The sequence below is a fragment of the Tiliqua scincoides genome, chromosome 5, assembly GCF_035046505.1.
Source record: "Tiliqua scincoides isolate rTilSci1 chromosome 5, rTilSci1.hap2, whole genome shotgun sequence".
NCBI classification, from domain to species: domain Eukaryota; kingdom Metazoa; phylum Chordata; class Lepidosauria; order Squamata; family Scincidae; genus Tiliqua; species Tiliqua scincoides.
This window is the reverse complement of record NC_089825.1, coordinates 37,871,070-37,899,053: the sequence shown is the minus strand read 5'-3', so window position 1 is coordinate 37,899,053 and position 27,984 is coordinate 37,871,070. Positions and strand designations below refer to the sequence as shown.

At 39.6% G+C, this 27,984-nt stretch overlaps 1 protein-coding gene across 1 annotated transcript in view; it reads left to right on the top strand.

Annotated features, from left to right (window-relative positions):
• SKAP2 (src kinase associated phosphoprotein 2) overlaps positions 1-27,984 on the top strand; it is a 138,926-nt gene that overhangs the window by 89,937 nt on the left and 21,005 nt on the right. Inside the window, exons 7-11 of the mRNA XM_066630952.1 lie at positions 1,889-2,013; positions 2,952-3,015; positions 3,471-3,590; positions 18,617-18,718; positions 27,471-27,583. Coding sequence (XP_066487049.1) covers positions 1,889-2,013; positions 2,952-3,015; positions 3,471-3,590; positions 18,617-18,718; positions 27,471-27,583 — 524 coding nt within the window. The remainder of the gene's footprint in view (positions 1-1,888; positions 2,014-2,951; positions 3,016-3,470; positions 3,591-18,616; positions 18,719-27,470; positions 27,584-27,984) is intronic.

The following is a 27,984-nucleotide window of genomic DNA, read 5'->3' as shown; positions in this document are numbered from 1 at the left end:
GCCAAGCACAATTTAGACTTGGTTGCAGTTGCAGCTAAACTATGCTGAGCCTTATTTTTAAGCGTACCTAACTGTCAGCATCTATCCTAAAAACAGAAGAATTGTTTGGGACAGATCAACATCCTGTTTCTGATAGCAGGCAGCTCCAGTTGCTTCAGAGGAAATGAAAGAGAAGCCGCAGAGTAACCTATAGATGAATTGCTCCCTTATCACTTCCAGGCTTTGGGTCACTCAAAGCATATTTATATCCTTTAGCCGACCAGATTGGTGGTAGTTAATGGCCCTGTCTTTCTTGATTTTTTTCTAATTCTACTTGAATTAGAACTATACAGTAAAACTGTATAGTTATACTGTGTGTGTGTGTGTGTGTGTGTGTGTGTGTGCACGCGCGCATGCGCGTACGTATGTACATACATACATACATACAGTATATGTACTCGTATATACAGTATAACTGTATAACTTAGTTATACAGTTGACTTTAGTGACATCCCATGATAGTAAATTCATCCAGTACATATCCTCCATCTAGTAGAAAACATTTCTTTTAAAAAAATTTTCTGCGTCTCAAACTTGGCAGATGCTTCTTAATTCTTGCATTACAGAAGGAAGACTTTATAGCAGTTCCTTGTCTTCTTTCTCTACGTTAGATTAATGGTCTTGCGTATCAGATTATTTCTATTTCTCTTTGATCTTTCCTTGTTGCAAAGAGTGCTCCTGTATATTTGTTTTCCCCCTTTCACAATAATTTTTTTTCTTGTTTGAGACTTAATCTAAATTCATGCCTCCTACAGATCACCTGCTCAATGTTTGCTACTTTTCTCTGCCCATTTTACCAGCCCAGTTAGGCCTAAGACTGTTGTCTTCCCCGAAAAGACTTCTGATTGTGTGTTCAAAGCACATTATGCAAGGGCAGGTAATCATATAGGTATCCATTTTTGTGGTTATAAACTTCTTCATGTTGTTTCCTTTATTCTGATGTTGATATTTGAGCATTTGCAGAAATCATATGAAGCATTGTGCACATTATCCAAAGAAATGCTAATTACCTTGAGGCTAGAAAATTTTGAATCAAAGAAAAGCATGTGATGATCTTGGGGACTTTACACAGGCTCAAGAATCTGGTGCAACCTTGTGTGCAAATCAAGGAAGCAGAAGAGTTCTAATGGTACTTCCTTGAGAAGGTCAACTACAACTGCGTACAACATCCAAGGCATGGGCATACCATGGATTTAAGCATTTGAATTATTCTATTACTGATGCATGTGATTCCTAATGCATGTGAACACCTTTTCTTTCCATTCTTTAACTACATGCATGAGTTGTGTATATTTGCTCCAGAACTCAGAAGAGTTAATTGTCATGCTGTTACTTACCCAGCATGTATTCCACTGTATTGGACAATGGCTGAAGATTTGCAATTCTTGCAGCAACTGAGGTTCACTTTTTGAGATGTGGTAGTGGGACACATATAGCAGGGAGATCAGCAAGTTCTTCTTCTTCACTGGACAGGTTTTCCCAGTTGTTACTGAACCGGAAAGCGACACTGATTTATGGTACACTTGCCTTACACGTTCCAGGTTCCAGTTCTTGGCTCTCCCCAGGTACAAGAGTCATTGCATGCATTTCTCACTAAATAGGACCATCTGTAAGCATCGCCCTGTGGGATTCTGTAGGCAGGCTTCATAAAAATGTACTTTGTTTTGCACCTTCTTTTTAGCTTTATCTCCCAAGGCATCACCTAAACCATTCAGCTAATCATGTGTGTAACCCGTTCTCTCGAATATTCATGAAATGGAAAACAAAATCTGAATAAATGATAACCTGCTGGGCCATTCACGTTCAGTGTTGCAAATGAAACCCTATCTTTGCTTTTTATCTCCAACAGACAAACAACAGAAAGGTGAATTTGCTATAGATGGCTACACCGTCAAAATGAATAATACCCTTCGGAAGGATGGAAAGAAAGATTGCTGTTTTGAAATCTCTGCTCCTGATAAACGCATCTATCAGGTTGGAATTTTTATGTCGTGTTGAAATTAAATTGATAAAACTGTTACTGTTCCAGTTATGGAGACATTAACATTTCAATAAAACAACTCCTGACGTGTTAGAGAAGGAGGGAAAAAACGTCCTTGATTTGCTTACCTTATACATGCTTATAATAGACTTTATTTAAAAATATCAGATTAAGTTCTCATACTATCTTCTTTGGATAAGAACAACCAATATGTAATTTCTGCTTAATCTATTGGTCTACTTGACTGCTTATATTTGAGTATCTATTATCTAATAGGTCTGCCTGATTTCTTGGATGAATTATATTTGTAAAAGAATTGAATCATACAGATTTTTTTAAATCCCCAAATGTTAAATATGTATTGTATTGCTTAGAGGACTGGGAGAAAAAAAAAATCAAAGTAACAGCGCATATCAGCTGTGTGATTCAAGATCTATCAGCTAGGCATCAATGTGGGATGTAAGTTTAATAAGTTTTAAATATCTGAGATTGCGGTTGAAAGCCAGTTAATTAAGTTGTCAGGTACTGTGTTGGAATCTGACAAGAACATTTTTAAGAAAACTGTACCCAGCAGTCTAAAGAAATTCATGGGTGTCTTCTAATTGTCAAGGGCGAATTTTGTTCATCAGTCCTGCTTCTGACATTGATGAAGAGAAGCAGCTCCTTTTTTTTTCTGCACAGCTGCCAGCTGCTGATCAGAGTTCCAAATCCATCATCCTCGGCTTCAATTACGTAAATTTGTCAAAATTAACTGTACATTATAAGAAGCATCCTTGCAAGAAAAGTACCAGAAGACATGTAAAGAATAACTAATCATGCCTTGAAGGAAGTGACAAGAATGCTACTTTCTTTTCATTACTAATATCGTGCTGGCTGTATTTTTTTTAAAATTTTCATAACCGACCAGTAATAAAATCAAGTTTCTAAACAGTTTACAGCGGCGACTCCCAAAGAAGCGGAGGAATGGGTGCAGAGACTTCGATTCGTATTACAAGGTAATCTTTGTGATGCATGCTAAAAATAAAAAAGCTTTATAGCACTTTAATAGATTTCTGTTTATCACAGAACCTATGCTGCTTTTCCCCATTTTTCAGGTTACTTTCTGGAATGAGTGTGAGAGAGTGTGTACACTTATTTGGAAATAAGATTTCCAATATTCTCAGATTCTCAAGATTCTCAGACTTACTTTCAAGTAACCATGTGAAAAAGCTGCTGTTAAGCTTCTTGCCATTTGTAAAATTTTCAGTGGTGCAGAGAGTAAGTTTTGCCCACTCTACTTAAAGTGCTGGTTTAATAATAATAAAAGTGATAGTAGTAGTCTTATCAACATCAAGTACTGAATGTTTGTTCTCCTACGGATTTCCTACTATAGTATAGCAAACGTGTGTGTGTGTGTGTGTGTGTTGGGTGGATACCTGTTGTAAACCTCTTACTGCATTCTTGTTAACAGATATGACGTCTGAAATTATTCCAGAGGAGGAAGACTATGATGACATTGAGGAAAATGATATACCTTCAACGCAAACTATCACAGACCCAATAGACGATAGCATTTATGAACTACTTCCAGGTATGTTTGAAGTGTTTCATAATGAGAATTCTGTGTACAAGTCTGATGGTATGAAAAAAATTGATAGTCAGAGTACCGAGTGTGTTTTAACAGATAGGTCTTGGATATGGAATAACTGAGTTCAGAACCAAGCTTGGCTGTGTGACCCTGAGCAACTTCATCAGCTCAAGTTCTACATCATCTTCCACCATAGTGCTAGACAGTTCTGGCATTTAAAGAAGTAAAGCATTCTGTTTCATCCAATGTAAGTTAGAACAGTTCAGTTTGGTTGTTAAGGGCACTGGAATCAAGCAAGAATAGTAAATATGGCCTCTTGAGTTTATTGGCTCATTAGCACCATGTCTGCTACATATGTTTTTAATTAAAAGAATTGACATGTCTTACAGCTTTGTCCCATCATCTCACTCATTATTTTTTTTCTTTCTTTGTTGTCTTATTTGCATTAACCAGTGATTCTCTGTGTTTCAAGTTTTTTCCTAAAGTATGTTCTCATATCTGCAAAACAACAAAGTGGTATTTTTTGAAGATGTTCTGGTATTCTGAGCTTAATTTTATATTTTGCTTCATTGAATTCTGCATGATTCTGATAATATAATTTCTTAGGATTGTTATGATCAAATGTTTCTAGATGGTCAAGTGTCTCTTGACAACTAAATATAAATCTCTCCCCTTCCCCTTGGTGTCTAGAGTTGAAGTTCATTACAACAAGATGAAAATAACAGGCAAGGTTTTTTAAGAGTATAAGCTTACATAGGTGAACTTGCCTCACTTGCTATATATAAAAATTAAGTATTTTCTTAAATACAGATCATGGTAGCACTTCTACAGTAAATGTGATAGATATGCAAAGTTCTGAAAGCAAAGGATGTTATTAATCAGAAGTTAAATTGAACAAACAAAATATACTATAGATGTATTTTAATTTTTCCAAAAACGTATTTAAATTTGGTATCTGAAGGGGTACACACCGAATGCTATATTTTTATATTTGATAACTTTAGGAAGCTCTTCATGTTTATGTGACTGTTCTGTACAAGGTCATTTTCTGTGAAGTCTGAAGGCATACCAAGCAGCAACTTTCTGGGAAGCTAAGCAGGTTTAGATCTGATCAGTGCCTTGATGAGAGGCCACCTGGAAAACACATCCAATACATTGCCTTTAGTGCACCATCAAAGACATATTGGAGTATAACTGTAATAAACAAATAAATTGGAACCTGCCTGAAATGGTAGCTAAGGGGTTCCATGGAGGTTTCTGCTTGAAAGCTATTCGTTCCAATGTGCCTCCATATCTGCTTGAAAGCTATTACTTCCAATGTGCCATGATTAGAGGCATGATTCTGCAATGATAAAGCAGTAAAACCACATAACACCACTGTCGGCACTTCTCATTTTGGTGTTTTTTTTTAAAAAAAACACCACACACCAATTCTGCAAAAATAAAAAAAATTAAGGGGCTCGACAGGACAAGAAGGAGTTTCATGATAATGACTCAACCAATGACTGCTGACATCAAACCATTTATATGACCTACCTCAGCCATTTTCAGTCGCTGTACTGTGGCACACCAGCGTGCCGCAAATGATCCCTAGGTGTGTTGTAGGAATTTAGGAGAGGATCATTTACCAATAGGACCATTGGGGTATGTGAGCCCCCCATTGACAGCACAGTGTGCCTTGTCAATTGTCAAAAAACTGATGGTGTGCCTTGACCATTTTAGTGCCTTGCCAGTGTGCTGTGAGATGAAAAAGGCTGAAAATCACTGACCTACCTAGTATACTTTTAAAGCAATTATAATGTATAAAAATACACCCTTGGAGTAAAAACACATAACACCACTTTCTGCACTTTTCCTCCTTCGGGGAGGGGGGAAACAAAATCTGTGAAAAAATAAAAAAGTTTGAGAACACCTCTAGCTAATGGTGGCTCTCCATTAGAGCTCTGAGAAGTGGGGATGTCTTGACATTTTGGCTTTTCCACTGATCTTGTGCTGTTACCATCTTTGGAACCATTGCATACATGATTTTCATCCAGTCTTGCCCCATGTCCAATGTAGTTCTTCCCAGGTATGGCCTGAGGTGATCTTCTACTCCCAACCCACCACCAGAAACCTATGCCAAAGGCAGTGATCCCACCCCCTACCTCCATGTTGCTCATTCTCATGCCATTCTTTTCAACAAAATAGGAAGTGTGGAACACTGAGCCATAGAAATCATCACACTTTCACCATTTTGTGTGTGTGTAGAGTCATAGTGGTTGATTACCTTCCCTGCCCCTGCACCTTGTTCCTTCCTTCCACAATCCTTTGGAAATGCACTTGCTGATTTTTTTTTAAAGAACTCACGTAAGGAAGGAGCAAGGTAAGAAGTGGCGAAGAGGATCAGAGTGGCGCTGCCTGCTGTGGGTGGGAGGAAGGTGGTGACTCTTTGGGGTGAAGGGCATCCTGAGTCTGTTTGCTGCTCCCTGCTGCTTGACAGTAGCCACATTGTCTGCTGCAGGGATGAGCCAGCTTTGATGCTTGCCATTTATCTTTACTAGGTGGCATTCTGCATTTGTCTTACTTCCTTGTAATTTGATCCTTATGTGCGTATTTTGCTGTTACTAATTGATCTGCATCCTCCTGATTGCCCTTTATTCTGACCCAGATGCCACAACAGGTATAATGTACTTTGTTATTGTTTTGAGCCCATTGTATGTGATCTAGAGTCACTGTTGTCTGTTGCATAAACAGGCCTAATAGCAAAAAAGCAGGAACAAGAGAGAGAACTCTTGTCTTCTTACTCAGAGCCTGTACAGATTTAACAAAGAACCCTTCACTTCTACAAAGTGCTTCCCCCCCTTGCATTTATCACTATTTAGGTGGTACGTCTATACCAGCTGTCCATGAGGCACCTCATTTTAACACCCTGAGCTAGGTAAGAAACTGTGACTTGAGCCCTAGGGCACAAACTGAGGGTCACATGATGCAACCCCTTTGACTGTAGCTAAGCAGATTGTGTTTCTGGACAGGAGATAGCTTGGGGATGCTGCCTTGAATTCCACAGGATATAAATGTAATAGAATACTTTTTTGGGACAAAAGTTTTACTCTAGCCTAATCTCATTCCATGCAGTTTTATCCCCTTAACCTTCCTTAAGATAAAATCTTGATTGTGTTGCCATAAAATTGACCTTGAAGCACAATGGTCCTTTAGGGGAGGCAACTCAACTTCACTGCAAGAAACAAATATAAGGGTATCCGTCTTTCTGAGATGGGGAAAATTTCACTGGGCATGCTTCAGCGCTTGGATGTGCTTAAATGTATCTCCTCTAGCAAATGTATTTAATGGGATATTTAAATTTAAAATAAAAAGCGTTTAAAATTGACTGTAAAATACAACACATCATAAAACTTAATTTCTCTCTGATTTCCAAGACATAGCAACTATTCCAGCAAGTGTTAGTTTAAATCACTTGTTCAAATAATGCAATAACCACAACATTTGTCACAGATGATATCTGATCACTTTGGTCCTGAGTTTGGCTAGTAATGTATAGTGGAGCCACAATCTGCTGATCATGATCTACTCTGTGCCTGGAGGAGTCCCCTTTCAACTTTTAAGAAATGTTCCCAGGGATTATTACTTCACTGTTCAGGTTGACCTTTGCAAGATTTCAGCCCTAAACCTCAAATGTCAGCAATAATTGTACTTTGGTCACAAATGTAATAAAACCTGTGATATTTGCAGCTGTGGTCCATAAGTATACTTGGTTCCAAAGCATCTTGCCAGCAGATGCACAGGTATCCTGGACCCAGAAAACAGTCATTTTCACACAGCATAGGATATAATAAAACACATTTCTTAGCACTTTTTGTAGTATCCACCAAATTTTTGTGGCTTAATCATTTTTCCCCCCAGTAACATTCCCAAAAGGAATATACCAACTTTCTCATTTCACTTGTTTGCTACTGCCCTAAAACATGGTAATACAGTCAGTAGCTTATTTCCTGTTCTTTTTAGAAGCTGAATATAGTGACTTTCTATGGTATACACAGTGAACTCTTGAAATCTTCCCATTAATTAATTAATTAATACAGCAGTTCCCAAACTTACAACTGCTGTGTACGGAAAAACCAGTCCCCGTTCAGACTGGAGCTTACTGTTTGGCCATGTTGCCATGTAACTTTCAGTGAGATTGGGTGATAGGGATACTCTGGTCAGTCACATCTGTTGCCTGGCATCCCAGAAAACTGCGCAACAGGATGTCCGGGCAGACATGACTGCCCAGAGTGCCTTGTCACCTGATCTCACTGAAAATCAAGCGGCAACACAGTGGAATGATAAGCTCCACTCATGGGTAGAATGGGTTAGTCCAAACCCCAGATCCAGCTCCCTGGCCAGAGTTTGGAAGTCCCTGAATTAATAAATTTAAATTGTTGTTTGTCGTCATCGTCATCATCCTCCGTTGTCACCATCATCCTGGTTTTCCTAAAACTCAAAGCGTCTCACAATAGGTATTGCAAATAACAAACACAATAAAATGCAATAAAAAATTAAATTGTCAAAACAGCATAAAACAATGTAAAAGCAGCAAACAGTAAAAGCAGTCAATTCAGCTAACAAACATACAGTAAACAGTGCTTAAAAAGAGAGAGCTTTCCTGAACAATTAAAAAAAAAGATTTTCAATTCATTTAATAAAAAACAGCTAGCAAGGGGTCCTCAATTTCTCTGGCGTTTGAGTTGCATAGCAATGAGGAACCACGAAGAGCTTTGTTCCTGCTCAAAGATTAACTAGCTTGTCCCATCATAAGCCATCACTCAAAAGGCCCTGCTAAGATACTAACTAAGCATATTGCTGTTAGTAACAGGCCAGAAAGCAGGACCTTGATGGCAGAAACAAGGCTTGGCTTTAATGGATTTCAATACATTTTGTGTGCCCAAATTTGAGCATCACACACATCCAACACAGATGTTTACATTGTGTGCTATGTGTGTGTGAGTGGGGGGTAGCTGGATCATAGCAGCACAGCCCACTCTGACAGCCCATTCAGTTCACTGCCTGAAAACTTCAGAATCAATCTATCAAGCATTTGATTCCCACAAATTTGCTTTATATGAAAATAAGATGCCTTATTACTGGTCCTGATCAATCACTCCTTTTGCTGCTTTCAGTGGGCCAACATGAAAGCATTTTTGACACTATTGATTTGTAAAACCAATATGATGTGAACATTATGTGACAGAACTTGGCTGCTTCTAAGTGAGAGAATCCCACATTGAAGAATCTTGTCATCTTAGAGAGGCAAAAGTAATTTTACTTGTATTGGAGCTTTTTCACTGTTGACTACCTATTTGACAGCTGGCTTCGTGTTTCACATTAGCAACACTTTGTTTATTCTTGAACGTCTTCAGCACATTACACACCCAACATAGAATGTTTCTCTGCAAGCGAAGTCTTCTTGCTCCGTGACATGCCTGTCTAAGATTAAGAAGCAATACAGTGAAACATTTTAGAACACGGCACCAGAATTGCATACCCCCAGAACGAGACCTTATATTAATCATAAAAAGTGAGCAAATGTTATTGTTAAATATGTCAAGGTAACAGAGGCAGCACTCATGGCTTTTTAAACAGTTAAGTGCTCCATCAGTAGGTAGCAGAATTGGCATGGCGTAAAAATCTTGACAGCATTGAAACAACGTCGTTTCAGTTTGTGAGCGAGCTGCAATCCTATACGCGCTTACTACGGAGTAAGAGAAAGTAAGGGAGCTTAATTCTGAACAAACATGCACAGGACTGGGCTGTTAGTGACATCTTAAGGCCTAGAACTAATACTATATTCTCGATCAGTAGGGGCTGCCTTTAGCATCTGGTATAATTGCAAGGCTCAAAGTCTCTACCTAGTCCTGTTGGGCTTAACGTGTATTGTAAGGCTTGTACAGCTGGATAGATTTTTCAGAGACATAAGAAGCTACCTTGTATTGAATTGGGCAGCGGGTTTCTCTAGCTCATTGTTATCCACAATGACTGGTAGCGTCCTCTTGAGTTTCTGGACTTTCTCTGCTCATCTTGGCCTGGACTTGGAACCTCCTGCCTGAAAAACTGGTTCTGTACCATTGAGCTCCTTGCCGAAGAGATGCAGAGCTGCTCTTTTTCTTGCTTCATTTTTTTCTGTTGCTCTTTTGCTATATAAACTGCTTTATTACTTTTTGATGGTAGGTTGGAATAAAAAGTAGTATATCAGTATCTTTTTTACAAATAAATTGTGAGTGAGCAACCTCCCTACTTCCTTTGGTACTTATATGGCAATGGAATCAACATTCCTGCTTTTGTTTACTATTCTTTAAGGCACTTTGGTGTACCCAAAACAATGGTGTCAGTTGTTCAAATAAGACCAGGGACTGTCCATTTGGCTCACTTCAATTATTGCTCCTAATCTCTGAAGTGTTAAAAACACTTAAGTCTACCATCACTGTAGAGCACACTGGGAACAGCATCAGCACTACTCACTTTGTACCTCAGTGTGCAAACGGAAATAAGCAATCAACTAATGTGCAGCCATTTTTACTTGGTTGCTCGCTTGCACTCTCTCTCTTTCTAAGTGTGTGTGGGTGTGCTATCTTAAATATCACTTGAATGTTTCACTTGGGAAAAACCAAGAAGGGCTCTTTTGGAGGAGAGTGAACAAACTCAGCAAAGGTTCGGACATGCTAATCATCGGTCAAGTACTGAAAATAATCTTGAAGGAGTTAGTGGTATTTTAACAACACTGTAGTGGAGCTTTTGCTCCAGTTTGTATTTTGAAGTGGCAGTGGCTGCCATCTTGATGCAATAGTTGCCAGAGCTTGTTCAAGAAGTAAAATCTATCCTTAACAAGCTGACCTAAAGTGTATGCTGTGAAACTTTACAACTTTTTCTATGAATATGTGCATTGCCCAGCTTGGGATGTCATTTTGCAAATGGACACCTTATGTTTTGGTAGGGTGCAAGTAGGAGACAGAAGTTTGAGTTGTCAAAGAATGAAGACTGAAACACTGCCCCTCTAGACATCAAGTATTTAGACTTCTAAAATGTCTGTTCATTTTGCACTGTTTCATTTTTGCTTTTATTAGTACAATATAACTAGATGATGTAGTTTTTGAAGGAGGCTATTTTAATGAAATTGGAATAAAATCTAGACTAATTTGTAGGACATGGTAATGTCAACTTCATGCAACCCCAAAATGGCAGGCACATCTAATTATATTGACCCTGAATGAAAATATGGCAAATTGTCTCTCTGGTTGAATTTCTTGCTACTATGCTGTCAACATAAAGAATACGTATCAGTTGCTTAAAATGGCTAAAGCAACCAAGAGAAAAATCTGTAAACCTAATTTTTCCTGTGGATTTGTGTCCCAAATTGCATTGTGCTTTCTTTTTCCATGGTGAGCTGTGCCTACAACTTTCCTTATTTATATTCTTCTGGATTCAGAAATGGATCTACTTGGACAAAGAGCAGGAAATAAATGTCAGTGTTTAACCCCACAAATGATCCATAAAGCAAGCAATACAGTGGCTCAAATCAGCTGTTCAGATTTTGATGCTATTGTTGTAAATATTATGCCATGTCACTTTTGTTACAATTTGAGAGATTTAGTTTTCAGGCATGACTTTAAATCAAGATATGTTTTTTTTCCTCTGCTGATAAATATGCATGGAAAATATCACATGATGAGAACATTTTCTGCTTTGTGTTTGGATGCAATGGATCCAAAGTAACTTTTGGATCCACTTGCCATCCATAATGGTAACTTTATTTGTAGGTTTTAATTGCAGATGTTGAACAGCACAGCTTTGCTGTGCATGGCTATTCAGAAATAAGTCCCATTGAATTTAAGTCTCCGTAAGATAAAGTCCAACAGAGACAAATGCAAGGTTATGCACATAGGCAAAAATAACCAAAGGTATAGAATGGGAGATACCTGGCTTTGCAGCACAACATGTGAGATGGATCTTGGAGTTGCAGTGGATCACAAGATGAATATGAGTCATCAGTATGATGCAGCTACAAGGAAAGCTAACACAATTTTAGCTTGCATTAGTAGAAGTATCGCTTCCAAGTCATGAGGAATAGAGGTTCCACTTTACTCCGCATTGGTCAGACCTTACCTGGAATACAGTGTCCAATTCTGGGCACCTCACTTTATAAAAGATGTAGCCCAACTGGAGCATGTTCCAATAATAGCAACTAGGATGATCTGGAGAATAAGCCCTATGTGGAAAGTTTGAGGGAACTTGGTATGTTTAGCATGAAGGGATGTCGCATGGAAGGAAGATATTTCAGTTTAATAGCCTGGCAATGTAAAGCTTTGTGCCTTATCTTCCATATGCACAGCAATAGCAACCTGTTTTGAAAGCATTAACCCTAATATTTTTGAACCATATTTATCCATCTGTGTCTTTGATGATCCATTGAGGTTATTGAATATGACTTTCATGTTGACCCTGAAGATTCAGGTCAAAGCTAGAAACACAGTTGACTCCTTGTTGTGTTTGCTACTACAAACTCGCATAGCTGCTTCTCTGGAACTAGTCTCCTATCAATGTCTCAAACAACTGTAAAATAAAAAAGTAGACTTGAGCAACTGATACCAAACATGTCAGAATTGCTGATCATAAGTTCTCAAAAGCAACTTACTTCCAGGAGACTGTAGATAGGATTGCCCCCTTAGAAAGTATTTGTTATGCACTGTTATGCTACATTTGACATTCTAATTGCATGTATATGTCCATCCTTGTGTTTCTGACCTTTAGCAGCTTTTATGAAACTAATAAGTTAGAGGAACTTCTCTCAAGAGGGCATTATAAAGGTCAAAACAAGACCCAACCAAGCCAATATTTAACCACTCTCTCTTTTTGAAAGAACCTATAATACTGCAACCTAACATGATGTATCCTAAGTCATCTTTCCATTGCATAATGGTGCATGTGAAAGTTACAGCACAAGTTTCTTGCGCATAGAAATCTGAATAGAATCCTGACTTGGCTTTGCACTTGTGCAACATGTGCACAACATACATTGTGCATACATTGCACAACGCCTTTCATAACATGTTGCCAAAGATATCACACCTGAAATTATTATGCAATTTCCTTCAGTTACTCAGCCACACAGGGAACAGCACAAAATGCCATTGTATTTCCATGTGTATTCCATCTATTTTCATGTAGGGGTTTTCTAGAACTCACCATGGAGCTGTTTCTCTTGTTTTTTATTTTTTCCTTCTCCAGGAAGCCCAGTATTACTGGTCTATTTCAAGACAAGCATAGATAAGGGTGCATAAAAAGGGCAGGCAGGCAAAGGTTGCACAAGACCCTTCCAAGTGTCAGTGTATTTGGATAGGTATATATTATATATTTTCTTCTCTGCTAATTTCAGTGATCACCTCATACTGTTCACTGCTGTAACAAAAGCAGAAGGGATTATTCTTGAAGCAGTTTTATTCCATTTCCTGAAGTTACAGACCTCTTCTGACTGATTTTCACCAACAATGCAAAGCGTCAACCTTCATAGGTGAATTCTTGGGCTCTCTTTCACAAGTTACTTCTACCACCTTCCCAAAATATTCATTCAGTGCCAATAGTGTCCTAGTAGCCAACCAATCCCCCTCCCTCACCCACCACCAAAAAACAGTGGGTTGTATTCTAAGGTTTACTTTCCCTTTCTGAAAGATTACAGGTATCTGCAGAAGGACTTTTTCCAGAGGTGGAAGACTCCTTCAGCAAGAGAAAGAATACCTTATGATACAGTCCTGTAAGTGCAATTAATTGGAAATAATGCACAATATTAGGTAATGATCACTTGCAATTTCAGCGCAATAGTCTTGGCAAAATGTCAAAAATTACTAGGCTACATTGCATTTGTTTATACATTTTTGAAAGGCTGCAGTTGTTTTGCATCAGTACATTTTCCTTTATTTTATTTCTATCCTTATGTATCCCATGAACTCAAACTGGCTTACGCTAGTGGTGTCATTTTCTAAATGTTAATAACTCAAGGGTCGAGGTGCTCAAAACCCTTTTCTTTTTTCTTTGTGTTTTTTTTTTACACCAATCCTTAAGGTTGACTGTATATTGACTCTGTTCCCAAGTGGTATTGCCACATGGTATCCAGAACTGAAACAGAGGAATTCTGATGAAAGCCTGCCACGCTGTCAGGATATGCACAAAGTTGACAGTGGCATGCATTTGTGTGTTTGTGTGCAGATTTTCCTAGGAATACACAATTTCTGTTCTAGCAAGATGCCGAATGTTCCTTTCTCCTGTCCCACATCATACTGTGCATCTTCGTGTGTTTTAAGAATTTTGTTTAGTCCTACTTAAGACAACAGTGTTATGTTTTGTCCCAGAGTAAAAGAAAAACACCAAACATATAAGTTCTTCTTTTATAACAAATACTGAAATGTATTTGTGTGCTGAATACTAAAATGTGGATAATAAGAATTATATTTTTTCGTTCAACCTGTTAAAGATACTGTGTATGTGATCTAGTCAAACGTGTGTTGGCATCCTTCAGTCTCGGAAGACTGGTATCACGCTCTGAATAGTGGTTCTGGAACAGAGTGTCCTCTCCAGTGCGCGAAGCCTGGGTAATGTAGATATGGAGGATAGACTGTTACCCATGCAGCAAATCCCCCCTCTCTATGTCGCTGAAATGGTCCAATGGAAAGACAGAAGTCAATATGGTTGGTTCCAGCGGCATCGCAGGAGTTGCAAGAATGTGACTATGTTCAGCCATGAACTTCCTCAGGGACTCCAGCTCCGGATTTTGCCTCGAGGTTGACTCCTGAAGCCTTTTCCATAACTGCAGGTAGCCACAGTTTGGAGGTTTGGGATCAGAGTTTTCCTTCTCTCAGATGAGCTGCCTTCCCAGGCTAATGAGTCCCATCTACCGGGTCAAACATAAGCCGCTTTGATTTTGATAACAAAGTTAAGAGTATACTTCTGTTTCCCAATGAAACTAAATGGGACTCTGGCCACACCATGCCCCATGATTTTTCCTCCTCATTTTTCACGTAAATATGTTTCACTTCAGCAGCCCACTATGTGCTTCTTATTTTTGAGATGTCTGTAAAGAAGAAGCAAGCTATATATTTAAAACATTTTTTCTTAATTCTTAAAGGTTCAATTTCCTCCAAGAAAGGAAATTCTTTCAGCAACTATGCTTGTCTGCCACAAACTCTGATCCACCTACTGGAAATAGTTAAATCAATATAAAATCAGCATAACTGCATATTTCTTGAATTGTTCCTTATATCACCCCTTGCGTTAATCTGGGGGGAGGAAGGTCCTGTGGAACAGGTGCCTGCTGTAGCTTACTTTTATGGACTTGCTTTTCTCAAGGATAGACAAACTGCCTTTTCTCAAGGCAGACAAAATGGGCAAAGGCCTGAGGTTTTAAAGCTGTTGTATGTGTAAATAATATATAGCAAGTTTTCTTTTCCTTAAAACAAAACATTACTTTCTAATCCATCTGATCTGTTTCAGCAGCCACCTTCTTCATGGCTTTATTCAATTAATTGTGTCTATTCTGAGCCAAAATATTGTCTTGTGGGTATGTGGGGGAAATTATTTCAGCAGTATCAAAAAATGTGTGATTCTAATCCCTGGTGATTGGTTTTTTCCATGAGATGTGATACCCTGAAGAGCCTACAGGTATCTGGAATACCTCACTCTATTATGTGTACATGGCACATTGAAGGATAATCATCCTTACTTCAACTAAGGGTTGAACTAGACATGCACCTACTTGTGTTAGCAACAGGCATGCTTAAAAGTAGAAGTCCCTCACCTAAGGGCACAATCCTAACCAGTTCTACTCAGAAGTAAATCCTATTTTGTTCAATGGGGCTTACTTTCAAGAAAGTGTGGTTAGGATTGCAGCCTAAAAACTGCTATGGGGGGGCATGTTCTGACTGGGACTGTGGCACACAAGGAGAGGCAAGTTTGCTGCAGATAACTCCTTTGTGGGCATAGCACAACTCTGAGAGAGTGTTTTTGGAAGAAAGGTGGCATGATGTGAAAGAGCTAACCTCCCCTTTTGCCATGATCTCAATTATTATCGGCAGCTCCATAGCTGCTTCTGGTTGAACAAGAGACAACTTCCACTTCAATCAAACCTCTTAAAGGTGTAACACAAGTAGGAATGTTCAGAAATATGCTGCACTTGGATGCAGCTGTCTGTACCCAGCTACATATTGCTGTGTGAGTGACTGTACCTAGGTTTGTTTTTACAGACCTGCAGTCCAGGTACACTTGTATGTAGATTGCAGCTTCATTGAATGAAATGCGAGAATAACTGTACCGAGATACAAACTAACAGTGATTGTACCTTGGTACAGTTTAATACTTGAACAGCCTTCCGTGTACGCATCTAATGTGACTTCCAAGAAATTCCTGTTCGTATGGTATTGCCTCTGTAAAACCCATATGCCCTAGGATGGATGACTTCATATGGACATTTCCATAGGGGGACTGTAGGAAGAAATGAATTTCAGACATAACTGGAATAATTGTTACACAAAATTAGAAAGATGTAAAAAGGAGCTTACTCCGTTACCACAGCCTACAGAAAATTGGTCTAGTTTGAACTGTTCTGGGGATAGACAAGCACGTATATCTGAGAGCAACTTCAGACATCCATCAGTGTGCAACAAGATACATGAGCTGACTCTTTACTTAGACATTGTGCATCTTGTTGCAGTAAGAAACACTTGAGTGCCACTCAGGCCATTACCAGAAGTACTACCTAATACTTCCTGTTTTCCCCCTCCTTTTCAGAACATCTGAAGCCACTCTTATAGAACAACTGCAAAACCTTTTGAATGTGCAAGCAATTATGACTGGGATAACGGAGGGAACTATTTTAAACCATTTTTGCCCAACGTTGCTTATACACAACAGGGTTCAAATGTGTACACCTATTTGCTGGGGGGAAATGGGTTAATGGCAGATTTTTTAAAGCATGTTTTGCAGTGTTGGTTACATTCCAAATATTATCTACATCTTCAGAAGTAGGGAAGGCTGATAATCCAAATAAAAATTCCCAAGGCAGAAATGGTGGAATCAGTCTGAAGTCTTAGCCCGTTAAAATTGCTGGCAAAAACTCCATTGTCCTACAGGATTTTATCATAGCCCTTCATTAGTAAAATCCCATGCATCACTTTGAATTTATTTTACAGAATCTAATAATCATTTTTGCATGTCCTTTCCCCTCTAGGTATAATGACAGGTGTCCTCAAAATTCTTACAAGCATGAAATTATTGGCAAATCATATTTCTTACCAAAAAATAAGGGTTTTTCCTCTTTAAAAAAAAAAAAAAAAGCACTACAAATATCATTCAAATAACGTTGATGGATCAAAATATATTCCAGTGATCCTTTTAACTGTATGTGATTGGAATAATAACTTCACATGTTGAAGAGTTCCATGGTGCAGCTGAAAGGCATGTAAATACAAGCTGCTTATTTGCAAGAAGCTTCCAGATTTGCAATATGATTGCTATGGAAACCACATAATGAAAACCTCACAACCATCTGTGTGGCTTGATGGATTTTACTGCATAACTCAGCTGTTTTTGTTTACTGTTATTAAAGTATTGAGTAGAATATATTAACCCACAAACTGTTATCTGAGGTATTAATTAATATTGCACAATGACATGGTGTCTCTTAACTAATGTAGCACAATAGAGTGCTAGTTACTAATCATGCTATTAATAGGGGATAATGTTGGGATATAGGATTGAGTTCCAGACCTTTTCAAGGAGGATGGGGTGGAATTGCTTGTTTTAGATACAGATTTATCTTTGAGATTACCCTGTCTTGTGGCAGAAGTACACTCTGTAAGCCTAACTTCCACACCTTTGTATAGCCATCTATCCTGAATGTTCCCATCAAGTCACTGTAATTATTTTATGTACAGTTGTGCATTGCATAGAAACCTTACAGACTGTGAGCCCAATCCTGTACATGTTGACTCAGAAGTAATTTCCATTATAGTCAATGTGGTTTACTTCCAAGTAAGTGTGGATAGGATTATAGCCTGTGTCTTATATTTTATGGCCTTTGGTCCGTCCATCCCCCCAATATATATTTCTTCACCTGTGCGTGTGTGTAAAAATCATGCACCAGCTGAAGATACTTGATGCATCTAACAAAGTGGACTCTAGTCCATGAAAGCTTACACCACAGACAATATGTTGGTCTTTAAGTGTCCACAAGACTTTGAGTTTTGTTCCAAGGAACACGTGTGGAAATAAGGTGGCATTTTGCACTGCTCTACATGCAGAAGCAATTGCACAACAATGAGGTGCTGACAGTTTTGAGTGTAACATCTTGTGCAATGTGTTGTACAGCATGTTGCACAAACAGGGTCTAAGGGTGTAATGCTACCCTGCGCTGGAACAGGCAAGCCAAGAGGCTTGTGCTTTTATCCAGCGCAGGATAGCAGCCAAAAGCGATTCAGCCAGAGGCAAGGGGAAACGTTTCCCCTTACCCCTGGGAAAGGTGCCCTTTCTCCTATGGCTTTCGGACTTGCGCCACCTCAGGAGGTGGCGCAAGTCCGAGGAGAGCGGAGTGACTTGAAGTCGCTCTGTTCTCCCCAGGAGAATCCAGGATAAGCGCTGGATCCCAGCACCGCCTCCTGCTCCCCACCAGCCCCCAGGGCCGCCCATCTTGAAACAAATGGGACTTGAATTTCAGTGCAGTCCTACACATGTTTACTCAGACATAAGTCTCATTGTGTTCAGTGGGGCTTACTCCCTCATTACTTTGTTTAGGATTGCAACCCTAGTCACAACTAACTAATTTCATTGATTCCATTTGCTCTTCATCAGGATTCACTGTCTTTGGTTGCTTCCCAACATATGTGTTGAGTACTTTGTGTCTCTGTGAGGCAAAATTTACACTATAAACCATGTGCTATATGTTCTAAACTGTTGGACTACAATTCTTATTGACAAAATTTTTTTCCTCTCTTCACAATTGCTTGTGCCTGCAGAAGAAGATTCAACCAGTGTGCCTGCAGCTGTGTCTGTGCCAACACCAGCAAAAGTTGAAGAACCAAGGAAATGGAGCCAAGAGAATATTAGCAATATTCCAGGTACCTCCTGTGCTTTGTTCATATTTACCTCAATTGGTCTACATTCCCTTTTCAGCATTTTCTTTCCCACCCCACACAAATAAAAGGACTGAAGTTCCAGAAAGTTTCTGTCTCTCAACTGATTTCTCATGGTAGCAGAAATGGCAGGGCGATGGGTGGGGGAGAATCTGTTTAGCACCATTTAGGATGCATGAAAATCACTTGAGAAGGATTTATAAAGTAAGCCAATTTATACAAGGTATTCCTTCCTGAATTACTTTGTAATGACTCAATTAGCTTTCATTTCTTCACAAAGGAGATTTAGCTGCATAAATTAGCTTATCATCATTGAGGAAGTGTCAGTGCTAAAGGACAGTTTATAGATACAACATGCAGTTGCTGTCAAACCTATAAGAATGTAATATAGACATCTGTGTATACTTTGTGCTTGAGCAGAACAGACTTCTGTCATTCAGAGACTAACAGGGGACAACAAGTTGCCCAGGGGACCAGCAATGTAGACATCTCTGAAAAGGTCATCTTGACACGGGCTCTGACAATCGACCCACAGCTCTGTCTTCTTTGATAAAAATCAGATAAACTTAAGACCACTAATTGATCCACAGCCTGTTTAAATGTTGGCCATGCATATCTTCATTGCATATGATTATACCACAGAAAGCAAATGAACCAGGTTAAGAAATGCCAGCGTCCAGTGATAGCGGAATAGAAAAGTGGCAGCATAAAAATGGGAAAAGGACAGCCATGTCCAAGAAGTGCTGTAAAGTGATCTCTCTCTCTCTCTCTCTCTCTCTCTCTCTCTGCCCTGTTTTGGCACCTGGCCCTTGTGCTAATTAACACTGAGCTTGTGAGGAAAAACCCAGAATATAGTATGTGAAGCCTGGCAGTAGGGACACCTTTTTTTTTTTTTGGCAGGATCTTAAAAGAATATCAAGTTTAAGGAGCTCCCCTCTTTGTAATACTGTTCAGCTAAGTTTTTGATTTGGAAAACAAACATCTGGTCCTTCATAGGACCTTTCTTTGCAGCTTCAGACACCAACTCAGCAAGTGATGTGCACTACAAAGACATGGACCTTGGGTTATCTTTCCCATCGTGTTTGCTCCACATCATTCTTCCACTGCTGTCAGAGAAAGGGTGGACAAAGAATGTGTTCAGGAAATGTCTTTGCTATGCCCTTCCTTTTTAGAGCATGTGGAGAGGAAACAGGCCTAATTTCCGGACCCTTGCAGGAAACTAATGAACAGGTTGTTGTAGGCAGTTTTGGTTTGTGTACTCTGCAAAGGAAACAAGGATTTGAGTCATCAGATGTCACTGGAAAAGTGGACGTCTATAAAGCAAGCATTTAAATACATGTTGTTTTCAGTATAACTGGCAACCGAATCACTGAGGCCTAGTTCGGTAACTAGATGTGAGCTTAAACTACCGCAGTGTAGGTCAGTCCCATTTCAGGGTCATTGTTATAGAGCATCCAAAGTAGAAAAGCAAAACATGAATTTCTTGATCCAATGCCCATTTAGTCCCATCCCACTGAATTCAGTGAAGCTTGTTCCCTAGTATGAGTGTATAGGCTTGCATCTTTCTTGAACTTTAAGCTCTAACTACAGCTGGCCCTTAGTATCTACTGACTGTCAGTTCCTTACGGAAAGCCCTCAAAGGACCTCCCAGATGTGACCAAAAGTGTCTTCCGATTGCATCTGGGAGGTCTTCTAAGTCCCAAGGAGGCCGATAACCTCAAAACACCTCCCAGATGCGACTGGAAGACTCTTCTGGTTTCATCTGGGAGCCCTTGATGCCCTTCAAACATCGGTCAGTACCTGCATTGAGTCAAATCTGTGGGTGCTGAACTTGCAGATGAGAACAACCAACTGTAATTATATAATGATACAGCACTACTTTGTTCGTATGAAAAAAACCAGCCCACCAACTACCTGTAGCCTTACACTGTTTGTGACTTGCAGAATGTTTATTGGAATGAGTCCTGATAAACTTAAAGTTTAACATGTATTTTTCAAACTGTTGGTGACAGAGAATATCAATATGATGCCAGAGTGTCCTAAATCTTCAAGCATGTTACAATCTTCTACTTACAAATCCTATTTGAAGAACTGATAGCTTCCCTCCTCTTTTCTTTTCCCCTTTCTTACATCTGAATTTAGCAGACATATCAAGATTGCATAACTTGATATTGCAGTCTGAAACACTTTACAGATGAGAAGGAATTTGTCATATGGGGCAAACATCTTTTTCTTGTAGCATAAAGTTAAATGACCATCTCTTCCAAAAGGTAAGTTAAGACCTGAAGCATCATGCCACAGGTCTCTCTAGCCCAGTGCTTCCCAAACTCCTGCAAGGGTTAAGGTCTTCCCACCAGCCTGGGAAGCACTTGGCTCTGGCCCCTTAAGGGGTGGAGGAGAGGTTATGGCAGCAACATGATCCCCAGGATCGTACTGCTGCTTGGGGGGGAGAGGGTTTTCACCCCTTACCTTAGTGTCTGCTGGTTTCCAGTAGGTGCCGGGAGCCCTGCAGATGCCTCAGCAGGACTCACCAAGCCTCCAAAACCATTAAAAAAACACAATTGAAAGCCACTTTGGTTTTTTGATAAAAAATTGAAAGTGGCTTTCAGTCAAGTTTTTTTTTTACTTTTACAGATGCTTGAGGAACCCTGCAGAGGTGTCTACAGGGCTCCTTGTACCCCCCAGAGGCTGGCAATCACTAATGTAAGGTGAAAAACCCCTCCACCCAGCAGCAGCATGATCCTGGAGATGATGTTGCTCTCCCCCCTCCTCCCCCCCCGACCCTTAAGGAGCCAGAGCCAAGTGCTTCCCAGGCTGGTAGGTTTGTGACCCACCAGTTTGGGAACTATGGCTCTAGTCCAACATCCTGTTTTCCATAGTTCATCCAGATGCTCCCAAGAAGCTCACACAGAGCTGGAAGGTGATGGTCATGCCACGTGGTTGACACCACAGCTGCCCATCCCTCAGCATCATATGGCCTCTGAACGTGGAGGTTCTGTTTTGATATTATGGCTAATAGCTATTGAGAAATGGTCCTTCAAATGGTCTCTTTTCCTTTAAGCTACAGGCCATCACTACATCTTGCCATAACTTAATTATGTACTGTGTGAGTTTCTTTTATCAGTCCTGAATCTGCTGTCAGTTTCACTAGGTCAGTGGTATTCAAACTGGAGCATTGCAATGTCCCAGCCTGAAGGCCCTGGCCCCTGCCCCCTTAATGGTTGCTCCACTTTCACTTTTAGAAGCCTGGGGAGTCCTGTAGATGCTTGTGTAGGGCTCCCCACACCCCTGACAGGCTGCTGCAGGGACTGGTGAGTGCCTTCTCCCTGCCCCAGCTGCCTCCCCTCCCCTGCAAGGACTTACTGTGGTTTCAAAACTCCTGCAGAGTTTGAAAACTGCAGCACTCGGTGATCACAATGAAACTGGGTAACTTCTAGTGTTGCAGAAATTGGAGAAAAGTTCTCCCTCCACTTTCTCGATGTCACTCATAATTTAATAGACTATGGCAGGACCTCAAGTTAGTTGATCCTTTAAAAAAACAACAACAACTCAGAAGTGCCAACACCTTAAGTTTTCCTCATCAAAAAATAATTCGGTTTGGATGTTTGAAAGCAAGGCGTTTGTTTTGTTTTCATTGTTGAGTCTAAAACAGTGGAAATGTCATTCTCTCTTTGAAGTGATTGTGCCTTTGAGACCATCCCAGAATTTTGAACTCATCAGAAATTGTCTAAAAAGTTGCAGAATAATACTAACTTGTTCCTAGCTAAATTTGCCAGTCATGCAAATCCTGTGCAAATTGTAAGTATTGCTTATAAATAGTATCCAACCTAGTTTATGTGTTCAGTCCAGCACACTGTGCTGGGGGGAAAAAAGATCTATTTCTTGTAAAATGTTCATGTTTTTCTTTGTTAATGTGGTCTTAAGTTTTTATGAGTTTACCCATAAATTTAAGTAGGCTCCATCCAATATGCTTGAAATAAAACACCATAATAATTATCCCCTGATGTGAAATTCATTACAAGCAGTGTTTTTTACACTTTAGCTTGGCAGTGACCTCTGATCTTCACTGGCCAGTTAAACATGTAATGCTAGAAGTTTGTTTGTTATGTGTAGTACTGAGTTGACGAAATCTGCCTTACTAGGGATTGCATGATGCTGAACTTCTCCTAACCTTTCTAAAGAATGTAAGATGTTTTTCACATTAAACCTTCTTTTCCCAACACAAACATACACAGAGTTTTCTGTGCGTGTACTGGATGTGACTTAAGCAGCTAAGTAGAGTATGGTTTAGCGCAAACCAATTCCTTACACACTTTCTTCTTCCACAAATGTGGTTTTGGATACGGGTGCTGGAAGAGCTTCTTTCTTTTCTTGCACACCTAGCATTTTGTATTTGAGCATCTAAGTCTGAACTAAAGGCTACAGTCAAGATGTTTAGTCTGGAATTGTTGCACTTGCTCTTTTTTCTTTTTTTTTTGAGGAAGCAGGGTGTCCCATAATGTCATCCATCTGTTCATTGTCTTCCTGTATATTCTTGTGCTTAAAAATTTAATTGGTGCACAAACTCAAGTTGGTGCTGAAGCCACTATCCAGGAAAAAATGCTAGGTCAGGTGCACCTTGAGACTGTTTCTACAAGGTGAGACCAGCAGCATCCAAAATCAGTTGATATTGTATTACATGTTCAGAGGTCCCCTGCCTAATAGCATTTATGCCTTGTTTGTTTTAATTTCAATTTGTCAGCCCTCATTCATCGTTGTATCCTAAGAAAGTGAAGTACCCTTGAAATCAATGAGGCAAGTTAGTTGTGATTAATTTCAGCCTCAGTTAATATCAATAAGACTTAGAAGTCTTGACTTTCTTAGGATACAAACCACTGATATCTGAAATTGTGTCTGAAGCCAGTGATAGGCTGTATGATAAACAAGCTGAAATTAAATTCAGACAATGCAAAGGTGTACAGTGCATACATTTCATTCTTTTTACATTCCAGTTACCATGCAGGAGGTTGGCTTTAAATATTGTTGCTGTGATGTGGGCATCTTTGATCTTCACCCAGGATTAGTGTGCTTATTCTTAAAAAGAACCTTCTCCACTAATTTGTTAGTTCTGATGTAGCTGGATTCAGAGGCTTAAATGAGAAATGCTCATGGTCTATATCTAGGGAGAAAGAATCTCATTTACAGGAGAATCACTTCTCATGCTGGTTTGGTCTGCCTGCCTCATGTCCTTAAATGTTAACAGGAGTGTCTCCAGGTACATTATTTAATTCAATTTGCTACTGTCCCACCATGACCTTCACATACAATTCAGGTCACCCAGCTGGCTAACAATTAAAAAAACCCCAACAACTTGATATAAAAAAAATTGCACAAATACGCATAAGAGAGCAAAACATGGGCACCCTTGCCTGTAGCAAGTTCCATTGAACATACAGAATTCAGTTCTGAGTCAATATGTGTAAGGCTGTACTGTAAATCCCTCAAGGCCTGGTAACATATGGTGGCTTTCATTTGCTTCCTAAAATGCAGGAGGAATGCAGTACTGTGGGTCCCAGAGAGGAAAGCATTCATCATGCAAGGTTCTGCTTTCTTTTACTCCTGATATTTTATTTTCATACATTTTAAAAATGTGTATGCTGCTCACTAGCTAAGTGTTCCTTAAGCAGGGATGTCAAAGTCATTTCATACAGTGGGCTGAATAGCATTCTTGGTACCTACTAAGGGCTGGGAGTGACATCATTAAGCAGGAAGGGACATCACTAAACCAATGATGGCCAGAAATAAGCACTTTGTTCTCACTTAGAAACTAATTAGCTGCAAATGACAGAAGAGAAAATATGCAAATCTTGATTATATTTTCAAGACATGGGAGAGCCCAGTTATCACATGGGCTGCTGCTTCTGCCAAAGCATCATTTCCCAGCTCAGCAGCTGAGAGCAGCTGATGGTGGTACTGGAAGAATCCAGTTATCACAAGGGCCAAATGGGTGGGCCTTCCCATCACACTACAATTTCATGGGATTAAAACCAACACAGAGTTATTTGTCCTGTCAGCCCTCCCTGTTTTGCTTGCCATTTAGAGTTTTCTTCTCTATTTTTCTCCACTTTCATCCCTTAAAGCAGTGGTTCTCATACTCTTTCAACTGGCAGCTCTTTTGACCTACTGGGCCATTGGCTGCAGCTCTCCATTAGGGCTACATTGTATACAATGGTATAGGGTGTACATTATAGGGAATACATTGTATAGGGTGGCAGTTTTTTTGTGAAGATTCCATAGCTGTCCTGGCTGGTTTCTGTGGCTCCCTGGGAAGCCATGGCTCACAGTTTGGGAACCACTCCCTTAAAGAGAGAGAAATATGAAAGGCCTCCAGACAGAAAGACAGATGCAAATGCCTTATATTGAGTTGGTACATTGGCCTGTCTAATAATAATTGTTTAGCATTTGTAATGCTTTATGAGTGTGCAAAGCCCTATAACTTTGGTATATATGTGTTAGGATCCCGGTTACAGCTAGGAAGCTGAAGCTTGAGCGGCTTGCGGAAGACCACTCACTAAGTTCCTGGCAGAGTTGAGATTTGAACCAGAACAGTTCATTTACAGCTTGATACCTTAGCCATTGTGCTATGCCAGCTCTCAGTCTAGTCCGCGGACTGTCTGAACTATCAGGGACTGTCTTAGGCAGAGGTCTTTCTCATCGCTTGCCACCTGAACTTTTTAACCTTAAGTGTGGGAGACTGAACCTAGGCTTTCTGTGTGCAGGAGGTCTTCTTTCAGGGGGTAAGACCATAGCTTGGTTGAAGAACATCTACTGCATGGTTCAATCCCTTGCCTCTCCAGATAGGACAGAGAAAATGTTCTGTCTGAAATCGTGAAGGTACCAGTCAGTGTCAACAATATTGAGTTTGATTAGCCAGTGATCTGACTCCCAAGAAAGCGGTTTCCTGCACAAAACATCTGCTCTGTCTTTGTGGCTCCTCTCCTAAGTCAGTTGGAGGCTTAAATGCTTCTGCAAATCGTAGTTGCTAAAACTCTGTTGGGCTGAATAAGTACAAAATGATAGATATGGATATTATCAAACCCACCACCTTTTTAAAGATTTTATCATAGTTGTAGTGTACTAATATTCTTTATCATAGCTGTAGTGTACAGGAGTGAAACTAAATTCCATGAAGCACATTTTTCTCTACATTTATAAGCTGTTAATATATCTGAATGAAATATGAACTCATGTATACTACATAGATATTTAACATTGCAATTTACTTACAGAAAAAAGAAATAACAAAAAAAAAAATATTTGTGCATGTGCACAATCCCCTATTTTGCTCATATTGCCGTCCTAAGTGCCCTCTAGTGTTGTGCACCAGAAGTTAAACCATTTCTTATTGGAAAGGGTAAGGGTGTCTCCAAAAGGGTGAGTGTTGCTTTGAGCTGAATTAACTGATGATTTCAGTATTGGAAGGCTTGTATCTTGCCTTCTTTTAGGAAGCAATGAAATAAAGGTAAGTGTGTAATCCTATGCCAATTTACCTGGGAATAAGTGCCATTAAACTCAATATGGCTTACTTCTGAGTAGAAACGCGTAAAATTGGTAAAATTTACATTGAACCCTTTAAGTTGAATTTAGATGATCATTCCAATGGAAAGAACATTATTTTTTAAGTTATCCATCTGGTATGTAATGAGATTTTCCAGAATTTATTACACAGTATTGCACAGAAAGATAAAAATAATGATGTGGAGTTCTGCTGACCATCCAGTGTCACCAGCATGATTTTGGAGTTCAAGTTAGCAGATGCAAATTGCCAGGATATTTGCATCTAGTCTGGTTGGTTGGTGTAAACATAATGTCACTGCTTTGTCTCATTATTGCCACTTAACATCTTTGCCGGGTTAACTCAGCCAGCTCGCAGCTCAGGGAACTGAAAACAGGAAGTAAGTATGCCGTGTGCACAGAAGCTTCTAATGCATTTTAGCTGTTGAGTTCTGTGCTTCGATAAATGCTTCTCTGTATGGTAAGCATATGACAAAGCATTTATTACTCTGTTATGGTGGCATTACAGAGCAAACAGTGCTAAAATAATCAATCAGTTAATGGTCTGTATGGCAGCTTGAACATAGCGCATTCATTGTGCTTATGTTCTTAGAAGGATGAGCTGATGGCTACAGTGTGTGTTGCATATTTAGCCAGAACTTAATGTCCTAAGCTGATGCTGACACAAATATTTTTAAAATGCAGCTTCAGCAACATTAGCCTTTCAGATCCTATACCCTTTACAGCTTTAGTCAAAAATAAAATTGAGGGGGGGAGCATTTTTCATAGGAGTTTTTCTTTTTCAAATCTGAACATTGACTGCTAGTTTTGCCCCCCTTTCGAAAGGTTCTCCATGTCTGTAGCAAAAGCATCTCTTCTTATTATATGGGAAAATGCACTCTGCTTGCTTGAATTAAAGTGGCAGAGCTGTGATCTGCAGTAACTCGATGCATTGCGAGAACTTGTAGCTGCGTGTTTTAGGGAAAACATGTCTGAGGGCTGCAAGGAGTAGAACTTGTTTTTCTTCTTTTCTGTAGCACTTATATGAGGAAATGATGGGGTGGGGTGGACTTCCAGCAAAAAATAAAAGTTGAAAAATGTTATTTGGGAGGTCTTTGATTGGCGATGCATTTATAACCTTGATAATAAAGCCCCTGATTGCGTATGCTGACAAACCTAATGTATGCGCTCTTTCCTTCCCCAGGCAATAAAAAAACCGATTATGCTAATTTCTATCAAGGTTTGTGGGACTGTACCGGAGAGGTTCCTGATGAGCTGACATTCAAACGTGGTGACGTTATCTACATTCTTAGCAAGGTACTGTAGTCTGCTGAGAATAGATGGGTCTGAGGAGATAGAGTAAAAAAATAAAAAAACATGCAGTCTGCAAGGGTGTGGGGAAACGGACATTTCCTTTATGTCCTTTACATTCAGTCAGAAGTTTCTTGCGCATTAATTACTGTGTCAATTAAGTGTAATCACATTTCAAGTGTAATTGTGCAACAGGAATTGCCTTAAAAGCATGTTTATCACTGCTTGCAATCTTGGCCACTGGCCACGAAGTAACTTCCCTTGAAGACAATGCTGTTTAATTGCATGTAAAAGTTAGCCTTGTCAACTACCATATCGGTGTGTGGGTGAGCATATGTCTTATATTTCCTCTTCCTTTGTAATTTTTTGTGTGCTGATGGCTGAATTTTTGGAACATTGGCCTTGTG